A 10,844-nucleotide genomic window follows, 5' to 3' on the forward strand; every position below is an offset into this window, starting at 1 on the left:
ATGACAATAAATATTATTAAGTTCTCAAAAATAGTGATATCAACAAATACGATATTTTTAGATATGTTTTGAGATTTTCTGAGTATTTTTCAGTTTATGTCATGTATTTACTTTAATAACTGACTTACTGTGTTACTGAAACATCATTTCTTAGGAAGGGACATCAGTATTATATACAAAAGTATGAAAATGAAGCATCCTCTAAGATTATTATTTAAATATATCTTACTTATTACTTCAATATCAAATTGTAATTTCTCTCATTTGCTTTATATTGGGAAAACCTGGGCATCTTCAAAACACTTTTTAAAGAATTCCAAAAGATTCAAATCTGTTTCTTCAAAAATTCTTTAGATCTGCCTGCACACACACACACACACACACACACACAAACATGCACACACGAAGTTTATGTACATAGGTCCTTGAGTAGGTTGAAAATTAAGCAGGCGCTGAATAAACAGTGCTTGACTTACTCAACTTTACTATTGGCAAAAGCAGATTTGGATCATCCAGGTCAAATGGCACTTGGAAATGTGTAGAGGTGGTGGAAAGTGAAGGAGGCTCACCGGCACCTGCAGAAGAGTCGCTTCTGCGAGCATCAGCCCTTCCTCGTTAGCCACACTGTTTGAGATTTGGAAGTAATATAACAAAGAGTTTGGCTTGCAGAATGTGAGTAGGTTTTTTTTATCCTCACGGTGTTCACTGACATCATAGGAACCAAGCTTTACAGTCAGCTTTTTCTCCACCCATTAATGGAAACGTCAACACATGAAACCTTACTGATATTCCTACTACACAATTTCTACATTTTTCTGTGTCTGTTCAACTTTATAACTTCATTATTTTCATGCTATATGGCACATAGAAAAGTTAAATAAAAGCTAAAGCCATTGAACCCAAGAGGTATTTGACTAGAAAGTGCCTTAGCAATCATCTACACTAACACTTCTGTTTCACAGATATGGAGGCTGAGGCACATAACATATGAGGCACATAACATAACATATGAGGCACATAACATAATATATGAGGCACATAACATAACATTAGGCACATAACATGACATGAGGCACACAACAAAACATATGAGGCACATAACATAGTTCTGTGACCTGCTTAACTTCACACAAGGAATTAATGAGAGTTAGGACTGCTGACTTGAAGGCTGCAACATTTTGGAAACTATAACATAGGTCCACATTCACGGGCAAGGTTTCTGGAACTCTGCGCCTGTGAGGTAGTTTGCTGGTTAGTGGGTTGTAAAGGTGAGTGAAGAAAGGAGTGCAGCTGTCAGCGGTCCCGACTCTTCTGTCCTGTGTGTCCCGGGTGTGACAACACTCAGCTCTCTGAGAAAGACTGAGGATTCTTTACTGTAGACTTTGGAGAGTCAGTTAGTTACCTGTGGAGATTACAATAGAATAAGCCTTATCTGAAGTATTAGCTACTATGCCACACGGTAAAAAGTGCTTTAAAAAATATTTTTGGTTATGAGCAGTTCAAATAGTTCTGTTAGGTTTTATCTTTGTCATTGGCTATAGACATTTTCTTTATCATTATAGCTTTTCTTTATGAGTGCTGTTTTCATGAACATGAGCATATAAAGTCTCCAAGGCTAAAGCTATTAAGCCTTGTTTATAAATTACCTTTGGGGGGTCTATTTTAAACTATTAAAAATTTATCTGATACTAAACTAGCTTTAACCAACCGATGTTAAACATTTTTTTCTGTTCTCCCACCCCCCACGTTTTTGTTTGTTTTCAAGTTTCAAAACTTGATTGCTCTATCCTTTAACTTCTTTAGGAAAAAGTGATCCATGGCGTTTACATGCCCCGAGGTTATCTTGAATTGATACCAAATCCTAAGGACAATGAAGTGGATCACATAAGAGCAACATGTTTTAATAGTGACATAGTCCTGATGCCAGAGCTATCGACCTTCAGAGTTTTGCCGTGGGCCGAGAGGACTGCAAGGGTGATCTGTGACACGTTCACTGTGACTGGCGAGCCTCTGCTGACTTCCCCAAGGCACATCGCAAAGAGGCAGCTGAGCCGGCTGCAGGACTCTGGCTTCTCCCTGTTCTCTGCCTTCATCTATGATTTTTGCATTTTTGGTATACCTGAAATTATCAATTCAAAGACCATATCTCTTCCTGCTTCAGCATTGCTAGATGATCATGACCAGCCCTTCATCCAGGACCTCGTGGATGGGTTGTATCACACTGGGGCCAATGTTGAGAGCTTTTCCTCCTCTACCAGGCCTGGCCAGATGGAAATCTGCTTTCTGCCCGAATTTGGCATCTGTTCAGCTGATAACGCATTTACCTTTAGAACAGCTGTCAAAGAAGTGGCAAGGAAATATAATTACATCACCAGCTTTTTCATCGAGACTGGATTCTGCAATTCAGGAATTTTGTCTCATAGTCTCTGGGATGTCGATGGAGAGAAAAACTTGTTCTGTAGCAGTTCTGGAATGGAGCAGCTCACGACCACTGGGAAAAAATGGTTGGCAGGTCTCTTGAAGCACTCTGCTGCTCTCAGCTGCTTGATGGCTCCTGCTGCGAGCTGCCGGAAGCGCTATTCCAAGGAGAGTAAAGACCTGAAGGAGAGTGTGCCAACAACGTGGGCATACAACGATAACAGCTGTGCTTTTAATATCAAGTGCCATGGTGAGAAAGGCACCAGAATAGAAAATAAACTGGGCTCAGCCACGGCAAACCCTTACCTGGTGCTGGCCGCCACTGTGGCTTCAGGCTTGGATGGACTTCAAAGAAACGATGGTGTTTTGGCTGCTCCAGAGGACAGCACAGACCTTCATCAGCCCAAACTTTCTGAGATCCCTTTGAAACTAGAAGATGCCCTCATGGCACTGGAGGAAGATCAATGTCTGAGACAGGCTCTAGGGGAAACTTTCATTCGATATTTTGTTGCCATGAAGAAATATGAGTTGGAAAGTGAAAAAACAGATGCTGAGAGAAATAAATTCTTAGAGTATTTTATTTAGTGTGAAACACTTAACTACTCCTTTAGTGATGTGAGTTTTACTTAAGTAGTTGATCTGCCAGAAAGAAAAGATTGGATTTTTGCAACAACAACAAGACTACAAATGCTTTCTCTCTTTTTTGTCCCCATGGAGTATTTGACAGATGAAGTGGGGTTGCTGAGAGGATTCTGATTCAGAAACAAACAATAAAGTTGTGGTGCAGCTGTGACGTGAAAACCAGCAAACCTTGTCACTCGGTGGTCATTGCCTCCGCGTATGTTGACCTAGATACGAATATTCAATTTTGTGGGAGCAACAAATATATTCACACAATTAAAAAGACTTAAGAATTAGAATGCAAAATTTAAACGACTAAAAAAAAATAATTTCAATTATACACATAGGTTGTGACTGCCAGCAAAACAAAGATATCCGCTAATATAATCTCACTCATCAAGGCATTCTGAGGGTCTGTTTTGCAAGCATCATTGTGATGCCTCTAAATGAGTTAATTAAGTTTTACAAAAATATGTCATGATGACAAGTTAGCAGAAGTTTTCACATATGTCCCTTCTCTTTCTACCCTTTGTCACCAGCTCCTAAAAGGCCAAGGAATTTCAAGGCTGTAATGTCCACAAGAAACAAATCCACAAGAAATAGATTTTGAGCTGGGAACAATGAGGTCAAATATTTAAAAGTAGTGAAAATGTTTCTTTAAACAGTATCTCATATAGAAGCTGAATTCATAAAATACGGATGGAATGGGGATGGGCTGCTGTGGGTGGGCTCTGCCTCGTTTGTACCACTCTGAAACTGGAGATTTCAAAGATACCTCTGGTGCTTTGTGGAGCATGAAAACAACTGCCTTGATAACCAGGGCAATGCTTTCACCTAAAATTGTCTTTAAATTAATGAGTCCCCTGCCCACAGAAGTTGGTATCTCCCCAGAGAATCTTAAATGTTCTAGACCTTTGTGTGAATGAGATACTATTGTAACTATCACCAAAGTTTAACTTCTTTTGGGAGGAAATTCAAAATCCACTTACTAGCAAATAAAAACCCTATTCCACTGCTTAGAATCAAATAGGAGCTTTTATGTTCAATTAAAACCAACTGTGCTGATCTCCCTGTGCTCAGTTGGAGAGTAGGGTAAGTATGGTAAGGGTTGTGGTAATAGGTATTTTGTTTCATGTTTGGGATAATGATAGTGTGGTGGTAGTAGAGTTTTCGATGAGTAATATAAATATTGTGAAGGTTACTGTAATATAGATTAATAGGTTTAGTAGGGTTAAAGCTGGATTGTACAGTAGGATAGTTGTTATTCATCCTATGTGGGCGATTGATGAATAAGCTATAATTTTTCGGAGTTGTGTTTGGTTTAGTCCGCCTCAGCCTCCAATTAGGATGGAGAGTAGGGATATGGTTAGTATTAGGTTTAAATTGATTGATGGTGAAATTTGGTAAAGGATTGATAGTGGTGCGAGTTTTTGTCATGTGAGTAGAATTAGGCCTGTGGTTAGAGGGACGCCTTGTGTTACTTCGGGTACTCAGAAGTGGAATGGGGATAGTCCTAGTTTGATGGCTAGGGCTATTGTTATCAGTATGGATGCTGTTGGATTAAATAGTTTTGTAATGGTTCATTGACCAGAATATATTGAGTTAATAATAACGGCTATTATAAGCAGTGTGGATGTGGTGGCTTGTGTTAGAAAATATTTAGTGGAGGCTTCTGTGGCTCGGGGGTTAGGGTTTTTTATTATAATGGGGATAATGGCTATTATGTTTATTTCAAATCCAATTCAGGTGAATAGTCAGTGGGAGCTAGTTATTACGATTATTGTGCCTAGAATAAGGGTTGCTAGGATAATGATAAAGACGGGTGGGTTTATTAGTATGGGAAGGATATAAACCAACATTTTCGGGGTATGGGCCCGATAGCTTATTTAGCTGACCTTACTGTAGATTGTAAAACCAACTGTGCTGATCTCCCTGTGCTCAGTTGGTTTTAATTGAACATAAAAGCTCCTATTTGATTCTAAGCAGTGGAATAGGGTTTTTATTTGCTAGTAAGTGGATTTTGAATTTCCTCCCAAAAGAAGTTAAACTTTGGTGATAGTTACAATAGTATCTCATTCACACAAAGGTCTAGAACATTTAAGATTCTCTGGGGAGATACCAACTTCTGTGGGCAGGGGACTCAGTAATTTAAAGACAATTTTAGGTGAAAGCATTGCCCTGGTTATCAAGGCAGTTGTTTTCATGCTCCACAAAGCACCAGAGGTATCTTTGAAATCTCCAGTTTCAGAGTGGTACTTTGTGACCTCCTGGAGGGGTGGGATGGGGAGGGTGAGAGGGAGGGAGATGCATGAGGGAAGGGATGTGGGAACAGATGTATATGTATGACTGATTCACTTTGTTATAAAGCAGAAACTAATAAAAATAAATAAATAAATAAATAAATAAATAAATAAATAAATAAATAACCAACTGTGGTCTCAGCTGAGAGAGCAAACACGCAGGCACAGGATTAGAATATGGCTCAGATCCTCCTCATTCAAATCCATGGTACTCAGCAGCTTTAATACTGAAAGTCAGCCTGTCTTCTTCTAATTGCTCACCCTCTTTCCTTTGAGCAGGAGAAGTATGTATGGATATGTAAGAATAAGATTTTTTGTGTGGATTAAGGGGTAGAGAGAATGGTAGTGTAGGGTGTGTGGAGAAGGAAAGGAAAATGCAAGAACACTCCAGAGAATGAAACCCCACACATTCTACGGGGGAGGAGCTTACTGGTTGTCTCCCTGTCTTTATTCTCCCCTCCGTTCTCAATAGTGACATATAAACGTGTCTGGGGTTTCATTGTGGCGGAGTGTGGTCATGTTATTAGGTTCACGCAAGTTGAAGTGTTGTATGGAAGCTCTAGGAAACTTCCTTCAAGGACAGATTCTCCGTTGCCCGTCCTTCCCCCATCCTTCTGCCCTCACCTTCCTGCCGACTAACCTGCAGTTGATGTGGCTAGAGTGATGCACTGAGGAGTGGAGCTGCACAGGGTAGTAACGGGGTGGAAGCTTTGTCCTGTGGGCAGAGCACGCTTTGCCCACATTCAGATTTTTACTTCTATCTCCTTTAAGGCACCATGAGTTTGGGTCTTTGTTACTTGGACAAAAATCACCTTTCTTGCTTGTGTGTGAGTGTGATTGTATGTGTGTGTGCATGTGTGTGTGTGTGCCTGAGTGTGTGGGGGGAAAATGTGAGGGACTTGGGGATGAAAGAATAAAGGTAAAAGAACCAGTGAGAGATCAGCTCCTCAACCTTTCTATTCTAGGAGAATCTGAATTAGAGGGATTCACACATGCAAAAAAGTTACACTGTCACCCACCCTAACAGAGCTGTATAGACCTGTACAGCAAAGAGTGTTGCCCACCCTTCAGTTCTACAAGGATCGAGTCTTTAGCCACTGCAGCCCCTGACCAACAGTGTACCCCAGAAGGAATTCAGGACGAAAAACAGGATGAAATGTGCTTTGGAAAAACAGGCCTTTAGACAGTTAGATGCATATCTGAGGAAGAATTTTAATGAACCCAGATTCTTGTATCTTCCCATGCATAGAAAAGCACTAAAATCATTAACTGAACTACCTGTTCATTGTGACTAGAGGTAATCTTTTACTGAGATGTATGCTTGGTTGACTGCACTTACTTCTTAGCCCAAAGTCATGTGTATCCTGGCTCCTTCCCTACTTCTTTGGAGCAGTTCCTCAGAGCCGTCTGAGAGGCTGTCTCCCAGGCTATAGTCCACAGTAAGACCCTGAATAAAACTTCAACTCACAGATCTTACATTGTGCCTTTTTCTCTCAGACCCCTTATGCAGCTCACGGGCTTTCATGGAACACATCCAGTGCTTCGGCTTAGTTTTACCACAATGTGTAAATGTGGCGTAAAAGCTCTGTTATTCAAGGTGTTTGTAGCCTTTTTATTTCTCCAAGAATATCATATTAGCAAAATAACTTAAAAAAAACACAATATTCCAGATGTCAGTGTGAGGGAATTATGTAACTGGGAACATCATCCTCGGTGTTCAGTGCACAGTAGTGAGTTGACAGAAAATATTCAGCCATATGTTACCAATTGGTTTCTAATATAAACTGGTGTGGCAATCTTCACAGAGATTTCCTTTAGGGTGTGCTGATGTATATATTCTTGGTTTTTAAGGCAAACCAAAAATCAACATTGGCTAAGAGAGTTCAGAGCTAAAGAAAAATTGGAGTAGACATACAAATTCTGTTGTATGTTTCTTTCCTATTTATCCGTTCACAGGCTTTTTATTTTTGAAGGGACTTTCTCTGATGCTTCTACTGTCTTAGTCCAGGTTAAGAGGGCCAGGCAGTCATTCAACAGCATTTACTGGACACGTGTTGTGTGCTAAGCCTTCTGCTGGGACTCACAGCTCTAGGGGAGACCAAGACAAATATGCGCGGACAATGAAAGGGTTTGGGATCTGTGTTCTTTTTTGTTGTTGTTGTTTTTGTTTTGTTTTGTTTTTATTTTTTTGTGGTACGCAAGCCTCTCACTGTTGTGGCCTCTCCTGTGGCGGAGCACAGGCTCCGGACACGCAGGCTCAGTGGCCACGGCTCACAGGCCCAGCCGCTCCGCGGCATGTGGGATCTTCCTGGACCGGAGCATGAACCCGTGTCCCCTGCATCAGCAGGCGGACTCTCAACCACTGCGCCACCAGGGAAGCCCTGGATTTGTGTATTTTAAACAGAACACCAGAATTTTTTGTAGCCCTAATACTGAAAAAACTACTTAGAAGGCTGCACTTTGGCTTGAAAAGGATGCTTTATGAATCTCTTCACGAAATTACTCCTTTATTTTCAATTACTATAATTGTTGTAATCAAAGATTAGGTGAAAATGTGATTACTGAATTTAAGGCTGGTTGTTAAGTGAGTACACATAAGAAGTATAAACTAAAGACTCTAATAAGGCAAGAAAAGAAATATCAGTATCATAGTAGGAAGCTTCTGTTTTCAAGGACATTTTATGATCTAAAATTTCATTTTACAGTGATTGTCTGAATAAAAACGAAGCTTGGGGCTTCCCTGGTGGCACAGTGGTTGAGAGTCCACCTGCTGATGCAGGGGACATGGGTTCGTGCCCCAGTCTGGGAAGATCCCATATGCCGCGGAGCGGCTAGGCCCATGAGCCATGGCCGCTGAGCCTGCGTGTCCGGAGCCTGTGCTCCGCAGCGGGAGAGGCCACAACAGTGAGAGGCCCGTGTACCGCAAAAAAAACAAAAAAAACAAAAAAAACAAAAAAACAAAAAAAAAACAATGAAGCTTGAAATAATTATTTGAAGGCAATGAGAGATTAAAAGACTTTAATATGAATAACAATTGAAAGCACATAGTAAAGTCTGAACTTATCAGTGACACATAACAGTCTACTGACATATCTTCAGTCAACTGTTTGACAAAATAGGTTACCAATATATTTGTAATATGGGTATTATGGGGCAATACCTTTAATCTTGAGTTTCCTATTACAGGTGTTAGAACTTGTATCTCTAGGGCTTCCCTGGTGTCGCAGTGGTTGAGAGTCCGCCTGCTGATGCAAGGGACACAGGTTTTTGCCCCAGTTCGGGAGGATCCCACATGCCGCGGAGCGGCTGGTCCTTTGAGCCATGGTGGCTGGGCCTGCGCGTCCGGAGCCTGTGCTCCGCAGCGGGAGAGGCCACAACAGTGAGAGGCCCGTGTACTGCAAAAAACAAACAACAACAACAAAAAAAAAACTTGTATCTCTAAACGTTACATATGTGCACTGTGCCTTGTATCTTCCCCGTTAAAGCTCTTCTCATGTTGCCTATACTTAGTAGTTTACATGATAGCTTTTCTAATTAGAATGTGAGTTCCAAGGAGGAAGGGCACTGATCTTGTTCATATTTATATGTTTTATTCCTTGCACATATTCTGAAATTCAATAACTGTTTAACCAGTCAATCGATTGATCAAGCAGCTTATATGCTATAGGCATATTACAGTTCTATAGTATAATATAATACTCTCACACACATGCACAAACCCAGAGAGAGTGAGAAATAAAGATGGGGACAACTGAAAGAATCAGTGATTGGTTTGTTATTGGCCCTGAAATTTCTTCAATTAGGTGAACTTCTTTAGCTTCCTGTTTTCAGGAACTCATGTGTAAACACTATTTGATCACCTTGATGGGGATCATAAAAAACAGAGGTCAGGGTGGAATAGTCATGCTTATTTGCCGAGCAGAACCCTTCAATGGCTTTCTTTTCTTTACTTCTTTTTTAACATCTTTATTGGAGTATAATTGCTTTACAATGGTGTGTTAGTTTCTGCTTTATAACAAAGTGAATCAGTTATACATATACATCTGTTCCCATATCCCTTCCCTCTTGCATCTCCCTCCCTCCCACCCTCCCTATCCCACCCCTCTAGGTGGTCACAAAGCACTGCACTGATCTCCCTGTGCTATGCAGCTGCTTCCCACTAGCTATCTATTTTACGTTTGGTAATGTATATATGTCCATGCCTCTCTCTCACTTTGTCCCAGCTTACCCTTCCCCCTCCCCGTATCCTCAAGTCCATTCTCTAGTAGGTCTGTGTCTTTATTCCCGTCTTACCCCTAGGTTCTTCATGACCTTTTTTTTTCTTTTTTTCTTAGATTCCATATATATGTGTTAGCATACGGTATTTGCTTTTCTCTTTCTGACTTACTTCACTCTGTATGACAGACTCTAGGTCCATCCACCTCACTACAAATAACTCAGTTTCATTTCTTTTTATATTTGTGGAATTTCCCTCCTTTTGTCTCCTGTCTTGCAAGGTAGAAGTCAGCACCTCACCTTTCCAGTTTCTCTCACAGCTATGGTGCAAAGACTGTCAATCAGATGCAATCATTCAACCTTTGTGGGCTCCATTCTGGGTAAGCCTGAGGGAGGCCACAGTGGCAAGAGCCCCAGGGGCAGCATCCTTGGACTCTTGTCACTCTGGCCTCCCTCAGGCTTACCCAGGGGTAATGTTTCCATAATGTTACAGAAACATTAACTGTATTATGTGATGTGTGAAATTAATCCAGGTTTTTTTTTAACATCTTTATTGGAGTATAATTGCTTTACAATGGTGTGTTAGTTTCTGCTGTATAACAAAGTGAATCAGTTATACATATACATATATCCCCATATCTCCTCCCTCTTGTGTCTCCCTCCCACCCTCCCCATCCCACCCCTCTAGGTGGTCACAAAGCACCACAGTGGTGGTCGCTTAGGGCCTCTCGGAGCAGTCAGACTTATCTTCCAAACCTCATTTTCTGACCTTCCCAGATTCTGTAAATTATCTAATATCTTTTAATACATTCCTTGTCTGCTTAAGCTAGCTAGAATTTGCAAAAAGAATCCTGACTTAAAACAGTTTATAAAAGGACACAGAAAGAGCAAGACACTTCGATCAGGGGGAAGGGGGAAAGCAGGGAGTGCTCTTTAATCAGCAAAGTAGAACAAGTTAATGTCTATATTAGATGTAGATTTGTACCAGTTTATTAAGCTACACCACACTGGTGCTTTCTCATTCGCTGCCTTATTTGATGCTCCCTACAATTTCATGAGAATAGTATGCTCATTATTTTAATAGGAAGAGATGTAAGACTCAGAGAAGTTAAGTGTGGAGACAATTGGCAGGTGAATCCAGGCCCCACCCTTTGAGTCTCACGGTCTCTGTGCTACGCACCGAAACACCATTCACTGTAGAGTTCCAGCAGAGTCGCTAAAAAAATATGTTTCAATTTCAATTTTAAGGCTTCTGGGCACCAACAGGTAGGTGTTTTTTCTAGATAACTA

At 40.8% G+C, this 10,844-nt stretch overlaps 1 protein-coding gene across 1 annotated transcript in view; it reads left to right on the plus strand.

Moving 5' to 3' along the window:
• Positions 1-3,003, plus strand: part of LOC309811254 (lengsin) — a gene marked incomplete at both ends in the record, with an annotated part of 30,483 nt that extends 27,480 nt beyond the window's left edge. Inside the window, one exon of the mRNA XM_082633835.1 lies at positions 1,804-3,003. Within this exon, the coding sequence (XP_082489961.1) occupies positions 1,804-3,003 (1,200 nt within the window). The remainder of the gene's footprint in view (positions 1-1,803) is intronic.
• Between the last annotated feature and the right edge of the window lie 7,841 nt (positions 3,004-10,844).

This window comes from Mesoplodon mirus, assembly GCF_964341445.2.
Source record: "Mesoplodon mirus genome assembly, chromosome: 10".
Classification (NCBI taxonomy): domain Eukaryota; kingdom Metazoa; phylum Chordata; class Mammalia; order Artiodactyla; family Ziphiidae; genus Mesoplodon; species Mesoplodon mirus.